Consider the following 23136-nt stretch of genomic DNA (forward strand, 5'->3'; position numbering starts at 1 on the left):
TGAACTACGGAGGGAGCATCCAATCAGTCATTTTCCACTCACTTCTATTTAAAACAAATAAACAAACCAAAATAAAAATCCAGAGTTGATTTATATTCCCTAGAAGTATTTTATATGTTGTTCTTTAAAAGTATCAGATCTGCTGCAGCATTGATCATAAAACACAACAAACATTTTAAAAAGTTAGGTTTCAAAAACAAGGAAGCTAAACTTGCAGGTTTGTTTTGCTACACTTATGTGTGTGATCACTCATCTGAAAACTATTTATTTTGGGGATGCACATGAGAACAGAATGCATCTGTCTCAGATTTCATATGCAACTGCAAGACGTAATATGCCCAGCTCCCCTTTTCCAGAAGTATCCTTTTATCTCAATGTGTGGTCACCCTCTGGGTTCTGTGTATATAAAACTGGTTAGGCAAGTTTTGACACTTAGAAATGGCATAGTTGCAAAACTATACTGACCAGCACAGTGTTTAAAAAACTGGTAAAGGTCCAGCTTTGCAATTGTCAGCATCCAGTACTAGGTGCTCATTAAGTTCATCTGCATTGCTGTGTGAACTCTAATTTGACTGCATTGTAAAAAAAAAAAAAAAAAAAAAAAAAAGTAATTTGAACTTCATTAACTCAGCATTTGTCTTTCAGTTTACCCTTTGCGCAGAAAAAAAATGGTTCCTGATGCATTCATTTTGCTTTTTATTATATAATGTATTGACTTCTACGTAAGGGCTTTCACACTTCTGAAAATTAAATTTTCAGTGTAATCCATAACTTTGACATTTCCAAAATAACTGTGGAAAACTAGAACTCTTTCTTTATTAAAAAGTATAAGCACACACAACTACTGACATGTGCCGAAAAATAGTCACACTAGTATGTGTTTTTAAAGCTGAGATGTCAAAATATTAAAAATATTTTTCCTATGGCAAGTGCAAAATGTGGTAAAGCCTAGCTTTAGCACCAAAAGCCAAATACTACAGTCTTCTCTCAGAGAAACTTGTCTGGATTGTACTACAGACTGGAAGCTTTTGGACAGTGCCTATGAGAAGAAAATTCTTATTGCAGTAAAAAATGAAGGCAGAGAAATTATCTACTAAAAAAAAAAAAATAATAAAAAGGAGTAATACAGCCTGTTATTTTAAGCAACTGGTTTGGTTTAGGATTAGATTCTTATATTCCAGTGACTCAGTAACAGAAACAGAATCTAAGCTTTCATTTTCATTCATTAAGAATGGAGTTCTGTCTGGCTCCGGATGGCAGTATTTATGCAGTTTTTATAGAGTTTGAAAGATTTTTATTTCATCCATGCTTCTTTTCACATTCACACTCATGTAGGGAATTTCATTCCTATAATGAGAAACAGAAAGTATAAACTGGTCATAATGAAAAGTGCTGGACATCTACAGCTGTACCAACAGTCATCTTCTGCAATGAACCTTTTTTTTTTCTTTTCTTCTGCCTGATGACTATTTTCTTTGCGCATACTTCTTCTGACCACTTCTTTCAAGAGTAATACAGAAAATATAGGTCTTTCCAATTAGGCTTTTTGTTTCCCTGAGCTTAGCAGAGCTGGCCTGCCAGGGGCAAGTCTAGGGAGACAGGTCTGGTTGGAGTGCTAGAGGGAATTCTCCATTAACTCCCACTCCATAGGAAGCTACACCCTGCACAGATAAGGTGAGGGTACAGGGGGTACACTGCATTTCCTTACCCATCTCTTGCCATCCCATGGCAAGACTAAATGCTACTAAAATAGCATTTAAAATAATAATAAACTACTAAATGCTTCCTCCAAAACCACAGCAAAATCAAGCCCTGTAGCAAAAAGTCAAAACCCACAGTTTAAATGAAGACTTCAGAAGAGAGGAACACAGCTGGAGAGCTGGAGTTACATGTCAGTGCTTTAAATTCTTCCAAAACAGGTATTTGCTGAATTAAATTATCATGCCTAGAGAATGCCTGCCAAGGACAGCCCACACTCTAGTGGCCCCTATCAGTGTAGCCTAAGGATACTAACTTGTTCCTGGTCCTCATATGGCAGTGATGTTAATTCAGAGCCTGACACACCAACCAAAGGTTTGGTATTGCACTTTATTCCATGATATGCCTCAATGCCCTCTACCTCCATCTTATATTCAGCTATACCTAACCTCTGCTTCAGTAGACCACAAAGAAACCATAAAAACGTAAGTTAAATGACACATCTTTGCATACTATCAAATAATACATTTAGCTACAAAATTACGCATTTAAATACTATTCTGTTTCCTGCCAGGAATTTTACTCTCTACCTTGTATCTTGGGGACCCTATACTTAAAATATCAGATTTGCTGATGAATGTAGCTGTTGCCATTTGCTGGCCAACACAAAAGGATGGGAGCCTTCCAGGGGAAAGGATATTTGATCTGCCCAGTCAGTAAAAATAATCGTCCCCTTGAGCATAACACCAGGAATTCAGTCTTGTTTGCTATGATTGTTCCTATGTAGCACACAAACAGTATTAGCAGAAGGTTTTCCTTCGTTACACAATTTGATGACAATTTGATACAATTTCTGGAAGTCTGAAATTCTCTGTCTTTCTACAGCATCATGTAGTAAGTACAAATTTTTAGACACTCTGTTCTGGGATTAGAATCCATGTTGGTTTTGACACAGCAGATTTATGTATAGCCTTCAAGCACTTTGCAGCTGGCATGGACAAGATGGTTAAGCAGACTTAAAATGATTAATACTAATTTCAACTCCAGATCTTCATCCCACCTGCAGACCTAGTCAATTATTACCTGAAGAGTACTTTGTAATCTATGTAAAATGAATTAGACTATCTCACTTTGAAACTCAAGGGGATATGTCCATGTCACAAAGTAACTTAGGCAAACATACTCAGCAGAAACTGTCACTGTACTGCCAGTTTCAGCAGAAATATTCAGGTGAGAATGTGCATTTGAACCAAAACACTTTTTTTTTGAAGGAAATCTAAGGAGGATGAGCTTCAAGGAGAAGAGCTTTCAATTCCCAGCACCAATGCATCCAGAACTTGTTATAAGAGTATTTTGCAGTGAATATTTAATAATAATCACTCCAGCAAAGCAAGAAATATTGCACAGATGCTCTTAGGAAATATGATTACCTGACATACTGCTGGGAGTTATGGATATGTAATCATTCTCGTTCTTCTTCTGTCACCAATATCACCTGTGAAAAAAAAAAAAAAGGAAAAACTCCTCATGTAATATGTCCGTAAATGCAAATCTGCAGAATACCATTAACATTTTAACAGGATGGAACATTTCAGATCTTGAATAGCATGGTTCATATTTGATGGCTTAACACACTAAATTCAATGCACCCAGCTGAATGGCATGAGGCAGTGAATGGAAGTCAGGTGGACTGGTGGAGCTGTGGAAGAAGGTTGATAACCTCATCACTACGGATGCAGATAAAAAACAAAATTCTTCTGCCTATTTCACGGAATACCTTCCCTTATTTTTTTCAGAAGTTCCTTTAGGTCTAATATGTAACCAATGGTTTTCTACTTCACAGTTTCTAATGATGTATGTCCATTGCTCTAAGGTTCAGTAAGACAAAGGATTCAAGAGAATTACACAAGAAATTCTGTGTCTAAAGTAACACAAATTATTCAGCTATTTATAACTCAGAAGTTTATCATCTCTTACCAAGTTTTCAGGGTTAAATACTAAATCTACTCACTTGGTAGAAAACTAATTTATATGTACTTATTACTTAACTTTTGAACAATGGTGTCTTCTGTTTTACTAAGGAGATAACTGTAGCTTCGAGGAACCGAACTTGGCATCCTAAAGTCATAGTTTTAATATTTAGATTGCCTCTCTCATTCATATGACCATACATACACCCTGACATAACTTTTCTGCTTAGTACCAAAGGCAAAAAACCCTGCAAGCTAATTTTGTGTCAGAAGAAAAAAATCACTGGTAGTGGCCATGGCACTTTCCTTCAGCAGTATTTATCCCAGCCATACTGTTTTTCAAATGGAGGTATCACAGGCAGCATAGCCTCGTTCAGCCATCCCAGCCCAAAACATGGTACCCAGCTGGATGATACCAGCTCGCTCCCTTGTTTAAGCACAGACAATCCAATCCAATCCAAGCGGAGACAATCCTGAAGGCATTACTCCAGAATAGAGATGAGATCCCATTAGAATTTTTAAGTAAGAAATCCCAGGCCTACAACTGACCCCACTAATGCCAGTGGGAAACTATCCCAGGATCAGAGCCACACTCCTGATCACCAGGACATGGGCATCTTCTAGCATGCAAGAAGCATTTTATAGGTGGAAGCAGAACCTCTCTTAGGTTTTACATTATGAAACTGTCTTTTGGTCTTTGTTAACTTTGTTTGTTTGTTTTGTTTTCTATTTTCTACATGCATTCAGCACCACGGCCCTGCTTGTATAACCCACTGCCTCCTCACTGCTCTCGAAATAAATATCCTCCGCCAGCCCCAGGCTGAAAGGGACATCGAGAGCATCCGCTCTATGCAGGCACAGACTACAAGAGCAGAACGAGAAAAAAAAAACAAAAAAACCCAAACCAAAACAGGTGAACCACGGCAATCTCAGGTACCGTCTAATCAATGCATCTGGGACGCTGCCTCGCAGTTTCACCTCAGCTCATCCGCCCTCCACCCTCCCTCAACCTCCGCCACACCGCCGAGGCTGGAAACCCTCCCGGCAGCTCGGACACCTCAGGCTTCACAGTCGCCCTCCAAGGGCTCCACAAGATGGCGGCGGGACACCCCCACACCCCCCCCGCACCTCCCCGGCCCTTCGGTCCCCCAACGCAGCTTCGCATCCCCGCTGCTCGGGTTGCGGCGGAAGCCAAGCGCCTTCCCCCGCGCCCAGGAACGGCGGGCGGCCCACAGGGAAGAACGGATACTTCTCCCCGGCCGGCGGGCTCGCTGAGCCCCCGGTTTTCCTCTCACCTCCCCCCCCCTCCCTCTGCTCCATCGCCGTGCGGTGCGGTGGCGTCTCCTGGTGGCGGCGCAAGGGAACGGGAGAGCCCGAAATACGGGGAGGGGGGAGCGGTGGGACCGCAACCTTCGCCCCCGCGGCACAGCCGGACCGGACCCCCGCCTGCACTGCAGCACTGGGGCGGGAGGGGGAGGGGAGGGGAGGGGATGTGTCTTTCCATCGTGACCTTCTGAATTAACAGCTCTGTTATCGCCTGCGTAATGTGTTCCCTTATCTCTGCCAGCTCTTTATGCCTCCTTACATTAACCGGGAGTATCTGGTAAATCTCGAAGATAAATTAATTGCTACTACAGGATGCAGAATTGCTTCATGATTCGGAACCTTTCCCACCCCCCAGCCTCCAGCTCCCCGAAAAAGCTTCGCCGAAAACACCTAAAACCAAAATAAGCAAAACTAAACCAAAACCCAGGAAAAAAGGGGAAAAAAAAATCCATCCCATAATGTTCACTGTAGTTGCAGCAAGGGCAAAGTGAAGTTTTTACATCAGCTAAAAACCTCTCCCGCTTGTGTTACAATGTATTTTTATCTCCTCCTCTTTTCTTCCAAGCAGACCACCCGAGACTTGGTTTTTCTCAGAAAAGGCAGTATATCCTTAAACTCTTTAAAGGAAAATCAAATGCATCGCTTGACGTGTGCCATGTACAAACAACACAACCAAGAGGATGCAAGATCTCTCTTTTGCTACTTGACATCTTGTGGAACTACAAAATCCTTCACTGTCAATCAATCAAAAGATTAAAGAGGATGGAAATTTAGATCAGGCCTCCAATTAAAATCAGACTCTGACCTATCCCACTGTGTCATGGGACCCCTGTGAACCTCAACAATAAGCCATTTCCCAGAATTTAATTGTGGTTTGGTGACTCAGTGACACACAAGTGCTCTTGAAGTAAACAATTAAGTGTTTAAAATAAAAATTCTGTTCCTTTAAACAATTCATTACTAATCCTAAAATTACTGGTTTTGTGCTAAGCTATTAAAAAGTATGGGGGGGAAAAAGAGAAATACTAAGTTCTTCAATGAATTCAGTATAAAGAGAAAAATTCTGGTTATCCTGGAAGCTTTGCCATTTTCCCAGACGAGACCAGGACTTGGCATGAAGGCAGCTGCCACTTGTGTAAGAAACCTAATTACAGAATGACTGTAGGAAAAGACCATCTCTTCTTTAAAACATTACACTCATGTATATGGTGCTGGCACATTCTTCCTGTGTCCCACCGTTTAAAAATGGAGATTATACACCCTCTTTTTCTCCTCAGAACTCCCTAAATTTCTCAGAGCAGGTCTTGGTGTTGCTGTGTGAATGTACAGCATCTCGCCCACCCAGCTTTTCCCCTAGACTGATTTAAAAACTGCGAAAACATATGCAGTAAAGAAACCCATTTTTAATACATGCTGGGTACCTGCTTGTAATTTTAATAATCTTTCCAAATGTATCAGAAATGTTTTCAGGAGGATGCTGTTATTGTGCACTTCATATGTCAGAAGTAATTTCCTATTTTTCCTTCTAAGCAATGTGACACACGGATGGAAAAGTAGAATGACAGAACTATTTGCCCATTCTGGCACACAAAAATCTTCTGAAGGCCCGGCACAGTTGCTGCTTCATATGAGCAAGAAGAGTAAGTGGTGTCAACAAATGCTGTCTGGAAAAAATCAAATTCTTTTTCAGAGTCTACAACATAAAAGCACGTGAATGGGCACAAATGAGAAGGATGAGTCAGAGGCAAGGCTCAACCACATCAGGCCAATAATGTCTGGAGGCCTTCATGGACATTGCAGAATAAGTTTCTTTCTTGCCAAAGTGACACAATTTTTATGGTTAAGCTTTCCTAACATCACAGGGAGCAGGCTTCATTAGATTATCTTCTGTGTGTTAAGTGCTCATATGCCCACAAAATGCTTGCTGAGGTCTCATGGCTCTGAGTCACAAGCTCCGAGCACACAGCCCTGACTTCAGGGGTTGCTATTGCTATCTCCACATCCCGCATGATCTCCCTGCCTGTCAAAGATCTGAGGCAGTGGTCTGAATAGTCTGTGCTTTCTCCATCACTTGAGTTCAATCATACTTTTTATGCTAGGCAGTCCTCACTTTCAAAGTGGATACCTCACACAGAAGTAGCAAAAAGCTCATTCTGTTCTGATACCGAGTTGTGTTTCAGATCTACAGGCCCTGCATCAGGAAAAGAGGGTTCCTACTTGCCCCAAATAAAAAAATAGTAGTAATAAAAAAGACAACTCTGGGATCTTCATCTTCCTCTGGCCTGAAAATGTCATATTTAAAATTAATTCACAGGATTTGGTCTCCACTCTAGAAACGCTGTCAAGCCATGCTGCCAACTGCTGCACATTATTTTCTCATAATAAAAGGCGATTACCAAATTAACATTAATCAATGTGGTTAAGTGTTCTCCCACTCACACCAAGTGCTTCTTCCTTCACACAAACACATCACATTAACCAACAGCTATATAAAAGGGTTGCATTGCTCAGGGGATGAGGGAGGCTTTGACCTTGTTCTGTTGCTTGAAGTTTAGGTGGTGGCTGCCACCCTCCCTTAGGTCAGGGACAGGGAAATTCTGTGGTTTGAATCATGGTCCCTGTCCACATCATGAACCTCATGCTTCATGGTGAGCCTCAGGCTTCCCTTTCCACTGCTCCCCAATCATGGGGGACCAGCACTGCTGTCTCCTGTCTCTAATCAAGGCAGGAACAGGATTTTTGAGCACCTTGATCCAGTGGGAGGTATCCCTGCCCATGGCAGAAGGGTTGCAACGAGGTGGTTTTTCAGGTCCCTTCCAACACAAACTATTCTATGATGCTACCTTTTGAAGCTCTGACAAGCTACATGGCTCCTTTCTCTTCACTGCCTGGCCCCTGATACCGCTTTCTAAAAGCCAAATGGAATGACCTGGTTCATTCACACAAGTCCCTCTGGTAACCCTGCCTGCAACACCTGATATCTGTAGCTCATCCCTGCACAGTTATACAACGCTATTACACAGGACTCGATGGGAGCTGGGCTGCCTCCAGGGGAGAGGAGCCTTCTGCCAAGAAGAGGAGAGGCCTGCTGCAGACCCTGGGGCAGGTGGTGGTGTGCCCAGGTCCTGGGATGCAGCAGGGTGCAGAGTGGGATATGAGAGCATGTAGGGTTTGTAATGGGGTGCAAGGGAAAGTTCCAGCAAAGTCAGGCAGAATGCCCTGGGATGCTGGTCCCTCACATTCTGCCCTAGCACAAGTTAGGGCACTTTTTTTTTTTTTTTTCTTTCCCCTTTGCTTGGGGATGATGATTTCTGGGATGTGTCCTGTGAGAATTTTTGTTCTGCAAACTCCCTCTGTGAAGTTACTTTCACTTTTAACTTGATTTTTTTGTAAAGAATCCAAACCACCAGCTTCAAATCAGGAAAAAGTGACAAGGTAGCCCACGGGCTGTACTGGTACCTAAATGAACTTTTAAATTTGTTTCACTATTTAACATTTCAATATGTTCCAGCAAAGTAAAATCAGTATTTTAAAAAAAAGTTATACAGAAAATTTTGTTCTAATACATATTCAGTGTAAAATGTACCAGGCTATGGTGCATGTCACCTACATAATGAGCACACACTATTATCTCCCTTATAAAACATACTGAAAACCTGTACATCTTGTGAGAAGTAAGAATCTGCATAGTTTTCTAGATCTGTTTCATGAAAAGCCCCATCAGAACTGGCTCAGACACAAGCTCCGAAGTGGACTCAGGCTTTTTACTGTTAGTCAAGTTTAGCTCATGAGGACACAAAAAACATGCAATAAAGCATAGAATCAAAACCACAGTGCACTATCTCCATAAATAATTTGCAAACTATCCTGAAACACCCAGTGAAAAAGGCAAGAAGTCGCTCGGCTTTCTAATATGAGCATCCAGTAGTTCTGTATGAACTTGCTCCTTCTGCATCACACGGACTCAACATGTACTCTTCAGAAAAGGACACTGGTTTTAGACTCAGAATTTCCTGTTTTAACTTGCTCCTTACTGAGCACTAAAGATCATGGATGCTCTATATCAGTCGGGATTGGAGCATAATACGGTATGTGCTCAGCTAGGTGCAGGCATCAGCAGCTATTTTACAGCATGAAGAACAGGAAGAACAAATTTTTCAGGAAGAACAGAACAGAAAACAGAACAGAACAGAAATTATTTTACAGGAAGAACAAAATGGAGACAATAAGCCTAATAAAATATAATGATAACCTCACTGCTTTACAGTGAGAGCACCTGTGTTTCAACAGGCAGACTCCAGGATGAGCATTACTAATTCAGATGGACAAAGTTTTGCCTCCTTTAGATCCATACTGGTGAAACCTCAGCTCTGGCAGGACAGACTGCATTATAAAGCTATTACTTTGAATGTATCTACAAAAAAATAGACACGGCCCCACAAAATGAAGTAATACAAGATAGAAGCAAGGAAAAAAAAAAAAAAGCTGTTTTTATGATTTAATCAGAACTTCTATTAGGGTAAAGGCAACTTTTTATAAACTAATGGAAAGGATAATTGATTTAATCATAGCCAAAAAGAAAACAGTTCTAGTATGTTTATCCATTTCCTAGTAGCCTGAACACTCTAGAAAGGCAGTACCATAGGTATCATCAAAAGGACACAGGGGTAGAGTGTAATGTTACCTCTGAACCACCTGAGCACCAAGTAGAAAGCTGACATAACACTTCTCTTACCTTGTACTTACAGAAATGAAAAACATTATCTCACTTGAAGAGTATCTCAAATCACTTATTATCGTGGTGTGGAGCTGTAAGATGTACAGGCCCTTTGAAATCTGCTTATCTTTGTCTTAAAAGTCTGTAAGGAAAGTGGGCTGTAGCCTCCTCTTTGCTCTCCTCCACATCCTTTTGCAGCAGCAGCAGCTCCAGCACTTCGCTTGGGCCTGCTCCATGTGTACACAGGAGGGCATGAGAGGAGCACGGAACTGGCAGCAGCCCTGCTAAACCACGATTTTGATAACCAGCATTTTATTGCCTGTAGAGGAGAACTTTCTTAACATGAAGCGTTACAGTAAGTGTGCCAAATGTGCCCAAGAGCAGCTGATCTGTAGCTGTGCATTAAGAAATGTATATATTGCTGGAGGTCTAGGGCTTAATTCAGGAAGACCCCTACCTACTTGCATAAATACCCAGCTGAGCAAGGACCCTGCAGGGCTAAGGAAGCTGGAAAAGCAAAAGTATTTAAGTGATTATTTCTGTGTTTTTTGAAGAGCCTTAGAGACATTTCATGGCTTATGTGTTCACTCTCAAGCCTATGGGAGTTCCACTCAGACAAAAGCTTTGACGTAAAACTTTTCGTGTGTGTCTGGTTTTGTTCTGTCAGCTCAGGAAACATCAGATCTCTCTGAAATTTCAACAGGGGACAGTTTATCTTCCATTCTTATTACTCACTGCAGAGCATGTAATAGATGAAGGCTGTCTTGAATTACTCAGTAAATCTCTACAACTGACTAACATGAGATAATCCCAATGATACTAAATTTCAAAGACTTCTGTTGAAACTGGTGATTTTCCAGCCTCATGATGAAACAGATTAAGAAAAAGAATGTTTTCTAAATATCAGGAGCGGAGGTACCTGGATGAATCTTGTTAACAAAAAAACTAATTTTGCCAATGCCTCTTATACAAGCTGTGCCTGAAAGATGAGAAAAGCAGAAATGAGCATGTTCTAAACTACAACTGTCTCTCTGAACAGGGATAAGTATTACCATAAAGATTGGCCCTGGTGTTTGTTTGGGCTCTTTTCAGGAGTTATGAACAGCAGAATTGGGACAGCTTGAGCCTTCCTGTTTTTCTTAACCAGTGCTTCAGAGAGTCACCATTTAGTTTAAAAATAAATTCTAAGTATTGAAAAATTGTTGTCCCAATTGCAGGTCCTGAGTTACAGTGTGCAAATATATAGGACTTTGCAGAAATCCTTGGAAAAGAAAATAAGCAAGAGATGCTGTTACAGCTATGGACTTACCCTCATGGGTTTTGTATATTGTGTGACTTGATGAGGTTCCAAACCTTGATCTACTTGTCCTAAAAACTGATAGCTGAATTGCAAAACCACTGTTCTGAAATGTTCAACACGGTTTCCAGACCTGAAATATATGGCTTAAATTCAATTATGACTGGGAGGAAACCCTCAAGAAGCTTATTTTCAACAAAATTTAGGTAACGGACTGGAACAAGAAGTTAGTTGTTTTCTGAAATCTGTATCCCTAGCCAGCAAAACCTACGCTAGGGGCATAAAGACTAGATAAACATCTACACAAATCTGTAATTCTATGATCCTTTCTAGAAGTCTAATTAGTGGTCCTGGAGTGTTTGCCTGCAGCTGCAGAAGCAGCTCCAGTGAAACAGGCAGCAGGCAGGCATTGAGACACACACCAAAAAACCCAAAAAAGGCCATTTCTGGATGTGTAACTTTAGGCCTCGTGGGAAACAGTAAAGCACATAATGTCGTCTGGGAGCACAGTGACACAAAAGTGTATCAATAATAGAAAAGAGGGGGAAAAACTAGAAAAATTAAATTATTAAGGGGCTGGGGTGACATGTATCAGCTGAGAGATAACTATGGCTTGGTGAAGTGACAGGGGAGTGAGCTCACGATAAATATGCTCAAAAGAGAGGAAGGGGTGATGGAAGAATGTGGCAGTTTTGGGAAATTTGGTCATATTGTGCTAATGGTTACTGGTGGACATGAATTCAGGTTAGAGTGCAGCTATATTTAAAAGAGAATTCCTGCCTGGTTTTAATTGATATTTTGAAATGGAGAATCCCATATTGCTATTTCTGAGGTTTACCCAACAGCTTATTTTTCAAAAGAAAAAATTCAATGGCAATTGAGCTCAAGTTGGAGAAAGCTTTCTGCAAACATTCCCTCTGAAATTTCAAAATACAAAACACATGTCTTATGCATACATAAATATAGTTATAATTATTATAAATAAACAAAGAGTTTCAAATTACCTGGCAGTAAGTTGGTGGTCATAAAATATGACTGTATTAAAACTACCTAAGTGCCCATTTTTCTTATGGTTTTGGGCAGGCCAGAGTCATGGCGAGAAGGAATAATACTTGTGAAAATGAAATAGAAGCTCTTATTTTAACAGAAAATTGCTTGCAAACCTCTGCTATGGCTCTGCCTACACAGCCAGCACTGCATGAAATTAACTAGATTTCAGCTGAGGATTTTCACAGCTCAGAAGTTACCCTATTCAAAGTCCTATTCCTTTTTCTCCTCATTTTTCTTTTTTTTTTTTTTTGGACAACAAATGCATTATGGCATATTCCCAATGAAATAATTCACTCGTTTACTCTTGAAGGCAGGCAGTTTCCTAAGAGCTGTGCTCTAACCTCCACCACTCCTTATACCCTTTCTCCTGACCTCACTGGGGCCCAGTATGGAGAGAAAAACTACTTCTTCTTAGAAAGGGGAATATATGTTGGATGTTAAGCAGAAACATTAGAGGTGCAAACCTACTTCTGGGAGCAGACTGGAAACGTATCACAGCCCCATTGTTAGCAATGGTCTTTCAGTATGTCTGATAAAGCAGTGATTTCTTCTTTATTTTTTGTTCAACCTTTCTTCTGATTTGCTGCCTCATTTACAGCTAACAATAATAGAATCAGGTCCAGAAATTGAAAGAAAAAGTTTAATCGCTGATGATTTCACTATCTCTCCCAAGCAAACAACTAAAGTCCACAACCTTTTAACCTCTTCCATCCTATTTGCTAATTACTTATTTTGTATTTAACCCATTATGCATCTGTCATTGTGTTTTAAGTTAAATCACTTTAATTGCTAGTAAGTAGGGTTGTATGGTTGTATAGGGTCATGAGTGGGGAGCTGTTGAACCACACTGAGTTACAGGTGGCTCTCTGCAAAATTGCTGAAGATAAAGAAGAGTTAAGCTGCTTTCTTTAGGGGATGTGATTTTAATGTCAAATGGCATATTGCTAATGGACAAAAGTTTACTGCAAATACGAAAGGGTATGTTTTATTCCTTCGATATAGATCACATGGTTTAAATTTTTTAAATGAAGGAATAATTACACTCATAGCTTCAGAAAAATGCTTATCACCACCATGCTTACTTTGCTGTATAGTAAAACTCTGCAATGCAATCTAACTTGATTAACAGCTGAATTTTGCATAAAGAGACTAGAGAAGATCTAACACAAAAGCAGTTTTCAGTATGGGTCTAGCAGTCAACATATCTTCATACAAAACACCATAAAAACTGAGGATAGACAAAAGATTTTATTCTCTGCAGCACAGCCCCCTTCTACTTGCGTGACCTGACTCAGTTCACTGACCCCACAGAAAATAATCACTTTTTTGCTGGGTTAGTTTTGTGCTGGGTTAGTGAGTTGATTCAGCCCTGCAAGGTGGCTGGCAAGCACTGCAGCTGGCATGAAGTAGGTGGCAAGAGGGAAGAGGAGGGAGATGAAGTTAACCCTGTCTCATAAAATGGCACCCTGGAGGAACACAGAAAGGGTTTACACCTTGTATCATAAACTAGCATACTTATGACTCTGTGCACTGAAATTACTTTTAATTGTTAAAATAATTTCTGAAGGTTTCTGAAAACACCTTTGAAGATTGTAAGTCTTCCAGGGGGAAAAAAAATCCTGAGGACAATACAATTAATTATAACTTCTTTTGTATTTAGATCCTTACACACTGAAGAAAGGCACTAAAAAGTTGTAGTTCTAGAGAACAGCAATATCAATTGGAGAGGTCAGACTTCCCTTTAGTACTAAAGTCATGAGCTTAGTACTGATGAAACATGAGAAAAATTTCTAGCAAGAACCCAGCTCCACATCTTGTTACCTAAATGTATTTACCTAACATAACTACGGGTCAAATAAACAATAAATACTTACACAAATATGAAAGCTGAGAGATTTAGTGAGACAATCTTCCCACACAGACTTTGTTCTGAGACTTCATTAACAATACTGAAATACAAGATTGGCCTAGCTGTTAAGTATTTTCTTCCCTTCTCCTACCAGAAAAAAAGTAAGCTGATGAAATTATAGGGGGTTTCAGAGCTCACCTTAGGAAGGTCTATACAGCTCTTCCAAAAGGCAGACTGTGTGCCCAGTGAGGAAGCTGTAATTAACCTTTGAAGCTTTGTATTTCATCCATGCATTTTTACCGTCAGCTTTGGGCTACACAGCACATGGCTGGAAGACTGGTGCAGCATTTTCTCACTCCCAGATTTCTAGGGCTGCATTCATCCCAACACCTTCCTTGTTAATCTGAGTAACTCCACACCTCCATGGGCAGTGTGCCTGGGGAGCTCACTTTGCCACCCCCTTGCCTTTGCACCACAGTTGAGTTGTGTAGCCAACCTCTGCGTTCACTTTGCTGGTGCTTCCACTGTGAGACAAGGTGCACGGGTGAGGAGGAAGGAGATGAGGGGCTGCAGAATGATGCAATGGAGAATGGGAGATATAGAGGTGATTTTTGGATTTTTAATGAGAAGGCTTTGGACCGCCTTTAGGGACAGCAAGGCCCATCAGAAAGAAGCTGTCAAAAGCTCAATGAATAGATAAATCTGCAGAGAGGAAGGTTGCAATTAGAAAGTTTGTATTTGCTCAGAAAAGAAGAAGAGGGAAAAAGATTAAGCAATGGGACTAAATTAAGACTCAGAAAGATATTCCAAACTGTTGTGTTCTGGTGATCAGAATTTCATCATCTTTAATGTCTCTTCCGACCTAAACCATTCTATGATTATATGACCTATCTTAATATGACCTCTTTGAAATGAAACTCTGAGCAAGGGCTGTAGAAGCTTAGACTCACACAGAAAACCAAACCACTGAATGAAGCAGACATCTTTGAGGGTGATCTGAATATAGGTGTGCACAGACAGAGACAACAGTGCTGGAGACAACACACAACCAGCTCAAGCTTCCAGGAGAATCTTAATCATCTCCTTTTTAAAATTCATTAAACTCTTAATACTATATTGCTCCATGGTGACTCTGTGACTGAGACTGTCAGTCTGATCTTCTCTGCTCTCCTAAATTAGTGGTAAGGGCCAGGCTTTTCTTTTAAATCATAGTTCTCTCCTCTCTCTCTTCGTCTCCTTTCCAATTTGCCAGTTTCCACTTAACCTCTCTTTCTGTTCTAGTTTCTAATTTTGTTTGAGCATACAACAGGAAAACTGGATGATGTGTTTCATTCCCAACAAATCATATTCAAGAGCTTCCTTACCAAACACCTAGGTCATGATCTTAATGAGCCAATCTTTGTCTTCCAGTCCTGTGTGTCTTCCATCTGAAGAATGGGTTCTTGAGGGACAGAGCTTCAAGGAGGGATAATTACCATTCACAGCAAACCTTGTTTTAAGACACCCAGCACAGGTGACTTCAAAGGTTAGAATAAAATGGTGTGTGCTCCCAGCAGTGCAGCATCTTGGGCAGATATAAAGAGATGGAGAGTTTTCTGTTCTGAAGTTCCATGTAAACACACTGCACTAAGGGATGGAAGACACAAACATGAAGATTGCCCAAATCAAGTTACCAGATGAGTTCTTTCTGCTTATCTCAGGAAAAACTGCTGAAAATGCAGATTTATAAAATGCAGATTATAAAAAAGCCAGAGGGAAAAGCCTCAAGCAAAATGACTGCCGAACACAAAACAAGATGGAAATCTCTATTTAACTAATACCCCATTTGATTTTAGACAGACACTTTAAGATAGTTTGTATGCCACTTGCATCAATCAGAAGTAGAATGGGATGTCACCTCTGCATTGCTGATACTGAGGCTTCCCATGATTTATCTGTGCAGCATCACACGGAAACTGAAAAGGACAGTGGAAATACATGATCTGACAAGTGATATTCCAGTGCTTCCCACCAGACTTATTTGGAAACATGCTGAAAAAGCATCAGAGACATTCTTTTCCCGTTGCTTTCCATAGTGTCTTGAGCAGTAAAATATGAAGTGTCAAAAGCAACACACCAATCTAGATTAAGGACGTAAGCATCTTCCCATCCAGTGATGGGAAGTGATTTTAGAATTAATAAGTTTTCTAAGTATTAATATATGGATCTAATCTACATTCAATGTTATCCAAATTACCTTGTGCTGAAAGAACAAGTTCTGTATATTGAAGAGAAACAAACGAAGCTCACAGAAAAATAATTAAAGCTGGGAGTTGCAAAGGGAACTGGAGTCAGCACTGCCTCATGTTCCGTGTTGACAATTTATTCTTACAGTAAACCAGCTTCCTCATCCATAAGGTGGAGAAGATAATACTCACTTCAGTTCCAACAGTATGCCAGTAAGATCAACAGATAAGCCATCAGAATTGCTATTATTAATTTTATAAATGCTTGGCATGCATTTTTTACTTCAAAACATTGTTATGGATTGCATTTCTGGTCTACTCCCAGTGTTTTGGGGATCACCTTTTTAGACTCCAGAAAAGTTGTTCTCAATTTATTTACTACACTGGGCATATTCTTTGCCATTGACTTGAATTCTATTTTACAGCTTATTAGCTTTATGGGATTTTGTTCTCTGTGTGATGTGGGAACACATTAGCACAGTGATTCAACAAACACCAGTTTTACCAACCAGCCAGATTTAACAGGCTATTTCTTGTTGTATCCTATAAACACAGTGAGCAGCCAATCTGATATTTAATGATGCAAACCATAAGCAAAGGTAGTGTTTTGTGCCAAGATACAATATCTGAAGATTGCAAAAGCTCATAGTGAAATGTCTTTGGAAAAGAAATACAGCATGAAGGTTTCCGAGTTGTTCTTTTATGTGAATCAAATCTGAGTATAAGTACTATGAAAAGCAGATAGATTAATTAGAAAACCCTCAAAGTTACTGACAGAATGAAAGAACACCCTGTATTCTCCATGGTATTGGTATTTGCATTGGTTGGTATTTGCAACCAACTGTGCTTTTTCTGGGAAAACTTTATCAGAACAGGATTCCCAGATTTATTTTCATGTTCTGTTATCCACTAAGAGACTTTGGTCTGAACAACAAAGCAGTTTGATCATAAGGAAAGCACAAAATGTACTACCTTCTAAAGAGGGCTTATTTTTCAGTATCTGTGAAGTTGTTGAAGAATATTACATAAGAAGTTATTTATAATGAGTTATAATTAGAATTTTCTTTGAGGTAGCCTAACCAAATTGGAAAAAAAAAAAAAAAGAAAAAAAAAAAGAGGTGTGAAACAGGATGAGGTATGTTTTAAAACCAGCTGCTTATTTTTTAAAAAACATCTTTGTAGATCTCTCAAAAATGAGACTGGAATGCTATTCGGATTTTCTCAACAGACACAAAAACTATAGATTTTTAGTCCAAGGTACAGTGGACTATAAAGTGCTGTCCTTGCTCACATACATCCTATAAAATGAAACAAACAAAAAAAGGTCTTAAAAATTCATAATGAAAAAGCAAAGTTGCCAGTAATTACCCGACTTACAGCTCCTGAGTGCTTGAAGTTGACAGTACTGGATCACTGGAAATGCTTTAGTAAAACAGACATCTTCTCACTCCTGAACAGACATCATTACAATCCATCATTTTTCTGGAATTCACAACCATGCTGGGCTCTGCTTCTGAGCTATTGTGGTCAAGAGTTATAGCCACAATATGCTTTTCTCTTCCAGTTCTCTTATTAAAAAAAAAAAAACCATATATCCTTTTTCTACAGTTTACATGTATTTCTTAATTTTGGTTTTATTCATCCTAACACTTTTTTGTTTGTTTCTTTCTTTCTGTAGTGTAATGGGCTGCAATTCATTAAAACCCTGCACAGTTGTAGAAATAGTTTGCTCAATACCCTAGGACAGATTTAAGACATCATTGCCAGCTTTAGGGTATCTGTATTAGTCATCCTGCTAGCATTAAAGTAGAGAGAAGAAGGGTCTGATGGAAGGCCCACTGAACTGGAGGAACTCTTTCTATTGACGTCAGCTGTTTTGTACCATGGCCCTCTAGCACGGAATGGAACACAGAGAATGGCTTCTCATGCCAAATTCTGTACTTATTTCTTCATGTGTGCTCATTTTTTATTGAGCAGGCTCAAAAACGTCTGCTGGGCCCATCATTCCTGCAACCTTTATGCAACTTTTACCCTACTTTATGCAGTCTGTCTGGGCGAGGGGCCAGGCCTTCATATTTTACAAAGGAAAGCCTTTTCCTCTGCCCATCTGTTTATTCTTTTGCTTCATCCCTCACCAGGTTCAAAGAGGTTGGTCCTTCGTTGGACATCTACCCTTTGACAGAAGTAACACTGGCAATGAGATGGCTTTTCTGAAAATCAGGCCCAAATATTTGCCCAGGGGAATACATCATTTGGGGAGATTAGCTTTAGGGACAAAAAGGGTTTGCCTGCCAAGTGCCAGCTCCCCTGACATCTTGCCAAATTGGCTTGTGCTTGCCACTTTCAGGCAAGCCACTGCCCTCGGCTGCAGGTCGTGCAGCCTCTAGCAATGCTCTGACCATCACACTCCTGCTCACACAGCAGTGGGCAAAGTCTGCTTTCTCTCTGATGCCAAAAGCTTCCTTGTAGGATCTGAGGACAATCAATCAACCAACCAACCTGTGGAGTCTTGGTGAGAATCCCTGCTCCTGGAGAAGACGCCAGGACTGGCAGAGCGACGCTTGCAACGTTGCTTTCAAAAGTGATGGGTAGCTAGATTTCCCTGATGGGTGAAGGGGAGCTTGGAGAGATACAACCAAGTGTCAAAGATGAGGAAGGGGAAAGCAGAGGACCTACTGGGGAGGACAACCATGCAGGACCATCAGGACCTACTATGTTACCTACGGTCAGGATTACCAAGACAGTGGTGGCTGAAATTCCAAGTTGGAATGGATGTGGAAAAAATGGGATCAAGAGGGGGAAAAAGCAACCAAGGATGGGGTATTTATCTAGGAGAAGACCAGAGTGGAGAAAAAAGGTACGAGGCCAGCAAAAACGAGGGTCAAGAAGAGGCAAAAGGGATATCAGAAGATGCAAATAACATTAACAGGGGCTTCTTGAGAACATCTAGCAGGACTGCTTGAGGGTATCTATAGCAGGTGACCGTGTCTTTGACTATGTGCAGCCTGTTGTTGTGAATCAGAAGAGCCAACCAAGTCTGTTGCTCTAAGAACACTGTGTGGGCCAACCTCCTGGCGTGGTCAGCAGGACCAGGTAGAATGAGCACAGGGGAATATCTGAGGTGAATGGATGGAGCACCTGGGGTTGCGTGGCAGTGCCTGTGAAAGGCCCAAGAGCATCAGCCTCTCCCCAACCTCCTCCTCACCCCCACGCCAGCAGAAGGAAACCCTCCCCCACCAACGCAGCATCATCTCCCCAAAATGGCTTCAGCTAAACTGAGAGAGGCAGCAGCACTTTTTCATTGGCATAGCTTCACACATATTAGGGGCTTTGCCAGGATAATTTTACTGGCTAGGAGGAGATGATTATTTTTATATGCCTCTACACAACATATGTATGCTGGCAGAATCATATGAAGTCATTTCACTGCTTGCCTAGTTCCAAAGAAGGAGTTAATGCCTTCAAATTCAGTGAGCAGCAGTAATGAAATGGAATTGCCCATATTTCTTCACAAAAATGCTGCATGAAATTATTGCATTCTTACATTGAAAGCATTATTTTTGTAACAATAGGGACTAGGTGAAAACAGAAGTCTCTTCCTTTAAATTTTTTTTTCCACTGGTACTTTTCTAAAATAACCCTTAGATCTTTTTTTTTTTTTGGTTAGTTTCATACCAGCACGGTTTTCCTTGCAAGTCTTACTATCTTTAGATACTGCACAAATTGTCCTTAAAACCAGTAAGTAGCCTATTATCCTCACAGATCTATGAATCTAAACACCCCCACTCCGAGTGCAAATTATTGATGCTGATGGGTGAAATAATGAAGGCTGTTTTCCAGCAGACAGATGTGCTGCCTTCAGGTACCAGAGATGCTTCTGAACTTTGCTTCAAATATGAAGTGAGGCATTCCAGAAAGGAATTAATCTACAAGGGTACATATCCTCAAAAATAAAAGGGGAGTCCTACAGTTCTCAACTGAAGATAGACAAGAAGAATAAAAAAGAGGCTTGTTCATTAAAGAGAAGACCTAAATAAAATCTAGGAACCAGCTTGCAGAAATAAATGACTGGCTCCACACCAAGACAGTAGATATAAACCCAGAAACTTCTCCAAATGTATGACCTCTTACTCCCTACAAAGTTTTATGAAAAATCTGTTCCATTTTCTCAGAGCCAGTGAGTGAATCTCCACTGAATAGCATCTCCAGCATCCATACCCCATTTACAACTGAGCAAAGCAGTGCTCAGTGCTACAAATGCAAACAGTTGCACAAAGAGACTGGAGAATCCAGGAAGTCTTAGGAAGAATCTGGGATTTGGGACGTTAGCCACTGTCAGCGTTTTTCTCATTTAGTTTAGAAGCCCACTGGAATATTTTACAGCACTATACATTCTGTTTCAATGTTCTCTCATTAAAGGGGGTATTTGATACATTGCACATTTTAAAATAGGAATAAGATTTTAAACTGATAAAGAAAAAGCTGCTTTTTGGGATTTGTGCATTGCTGAAATAGCCAATAGTATGGAAGTAGATCAACCTATATGCTGTGTCAAAAATCACATTTACATGTTCAATAACATAAAGTAACCTGTCTGCTTTTTTTGTTGTTACTGCCTTGTGGGGAAATTGGTTTTTATGATTATGAATTGCTGAATTCCCAACAGATTTTAAAGTATATAAAATAATGAAAATAACTTGTACTGATTTCATTTTAGAAAATCAAGATGAACATATGGGCCTTTCTATAATTCTTAGGCAGCGGTAACTACAGTTCTCCATGTTTTTGATTTAAAACTCAGATTTTATTTGGGACCCAGATAAAACATTTGGTAGCTCTATAAAAGAATAATCACAAATGAAGCTCCTCTTCACAGTGGTCATCAGTTCCCTATTTCAGATGGACTGGATAAAGATGAGATTCCCAAATGAAATACTTTGGCTCTGCAAAAGCAAAAAAAAGCAGTCTGTCCTGAATCATAGCCTGATCTTGTTCCCATTTAGTTCAAGAGAACTTCTACCCACTGCTTATATTTTTCCATGAAAAAACAGGGATAGCTCGAGGCAGCAGGCAAGGTAGGCAGCAGCCTAGAGCAGAAAGCTGCCTACACCACCCAAGAGAAGATGGAGAGCAGAGCTCATTTGCAATTCCACAGCCCTCACTAGTACACCATCTCACAAAGGCTTCAGCTAAAATTTTATCAGCCTATGAGTACACATTGTTTGTAAATCTCAGCTGCTCTGAAACTGGATAGCTGATTTCTGAAATAATAATTTTATTAACATGAAATTCCCCTGAAGAAACGTACATTTTTACAGAGGAACTAAATAAGCCCTCACTTGATGCTGGAGAGTATTTGTTTCTCTCGGTATTCTTTCAAAGCTGATGGATATTTTGTTTTGTTTTGTTCTGTTCTGTTTTTTAAACTCATGTAAAACAACTCCAGTCTTATTTCAGTTCTATGCTGCACAGATTTCTCCCAGAAGAGACTGATGGTTTTTCTTTCTATGGTTTCAGGGATTATTTAACTGTTTTATATAAGAAGAACAGCAGGAATACAGAGAGACCTCCGCCAATGCTACGTACCTAGCAAAGAGGCACAGAGACCATATCAGAGAAGGTGAGAGATGTGAATGAGAAAACCTCAGTGCTGCAAACCTGATCTGTCATGCACAGGGCATTTCCTCCTGAGTCTGGGACACAGGGGTGTATCTGATGTGCCTGGCTCCAGAATTGTGTGCTGTCAGCCCAAAATCATGAGCTTAGGAGTGGGAACTTGCTTCCACTCCTCTCCAAGACATTTCTCACTATGGGTAGCTGGAGAAGGTTCATGCATATAAGGAACCCCAAGAATTAAGCCTGAAATAACCTTCAGACTCTGAAGCCATAAACAAAGCAAAACCCTCATGCATTTACCAACAAAGGACTCCGGTACTGAGCTTTAAATTTTGGTCTCCAAATAAAGTCACTGGTTCTTCCAGTGTTCAGGTGTTCAGCATCTGGAAGGAACATAGGATAAAGCCCATACTTATTTTTTTAGGCTTCTTTCATTTCCCTTTCATACAGGGTTGCAAAGTTTCATCTTTCTGGTCTTCCTTAAGAGTGAAGAAACACAAAGAAATTGGTGGGTGTTTTCAAGCACTTTAGTTGCCAAAGTATGACTTGAATGGTTATAATATGTGATTCAACTGCAATGAGTCTCTCTCTGTCCTCACCATTTAAAGATTAACCAAAAGATTACATTTACTTAGAGCTGTTTGTATTGCCAAATCAGAAACTTCAAATGAAAATGTGGTATTTGTAAACCCTTAGTCAGAAACCATGGCAAGTGTCATTAGCTTCCAAACCATAGCATGTAGAGAACAATTTCCACCAATAAGGAGCAAAAACTAGAAGGAATCCATTTGATAAGACATCAGAATTACTATTATTTAATTCATGGGGTTTATGTGATAATTTTTTGTTAAAAAGCAAGGCAGGCTCTATAAGATGTCACAGAATTATTGTCAGGGGCTTCAACTAAGAGAAAAAAAAATCCTTGGATTTTGCCAAGAGAACTGGGAACATTTTTCAGAGGGGAGCATATTCTGATCTGTTTTCCCACCAAGAATAAATCCCCAAAATAAGGTCAATAGCAGATTCCTTCTTTAGGGCTTCAGCCTTTTAGCAATGGCCATCCCACAACCATTTCCATGGATCCTGATGGGCAAATATGAGCCTTAGCTTTCTGCATGCTTCTACAGCTAATTGCAAAGGATTTTCGCTTCAGTATAACGCTTCGTTACTGCGAGTCTGCCAACGCTCTCGCTCCTTCTCTATATTGCTACTAAAGTCAGGCTTCTGGGAAGGGAATTCGGGTTCCTTAATCTTCCCAGTACTTTGCACTGTGCTGTGTGCTGCTCATTAGGCACCACGGGCAACCAGGCCGTCTCAGCAGATCAGTTCAAGTCACAGGAGCCTTTCCCATCTCGCTGGTAATAACGACGTGAAGTCTGCCACTATCA

At 40.3% G+C, this 23136-nt stretch overlaps 1 protein-coding gene across 5 annotated transcripts in view; it reads right to left on the minus strand.

The window, feature by feature from the left end:
• THRB (thyroid hormone receptor beta) overlaps positions 1–23136 on the minus strand; it is a 173991-nt gene that overhangs the window by 48038 nt on the left and 102817 nt on the right. For all 5 annotated transcript variants that reach the window (XM_030444972.1, XM_030444969.1, XM_030444971.1 and 2 more), the window contains one exon: positions 3129–3193. In XM_030444972.1, coding sequence (XP_030300832.1) covers positions 3129–3135 — 7 coding nt within the window. In that variant the 5' untranslated portion in view covers positions 3136–3193. The remainder of the gene's footprint in view (positions 1–3128; positions 3194–23136) is intronic.

Source organism: Calypte anna, chromosome 2 (assembly GCF_003957555.1).
Source record: "Calypte anna isolate BGI_N300 chromosome 2, bCalAnn1_v1.p, whole genome shotgun sequence".
Taxonomy (NCBI): domain Eukaryota; kingdom Metazoa; phylum Chordata; class Aves; order Apodiformes; family Trochilidae; genus Calypte; species Calypte anna.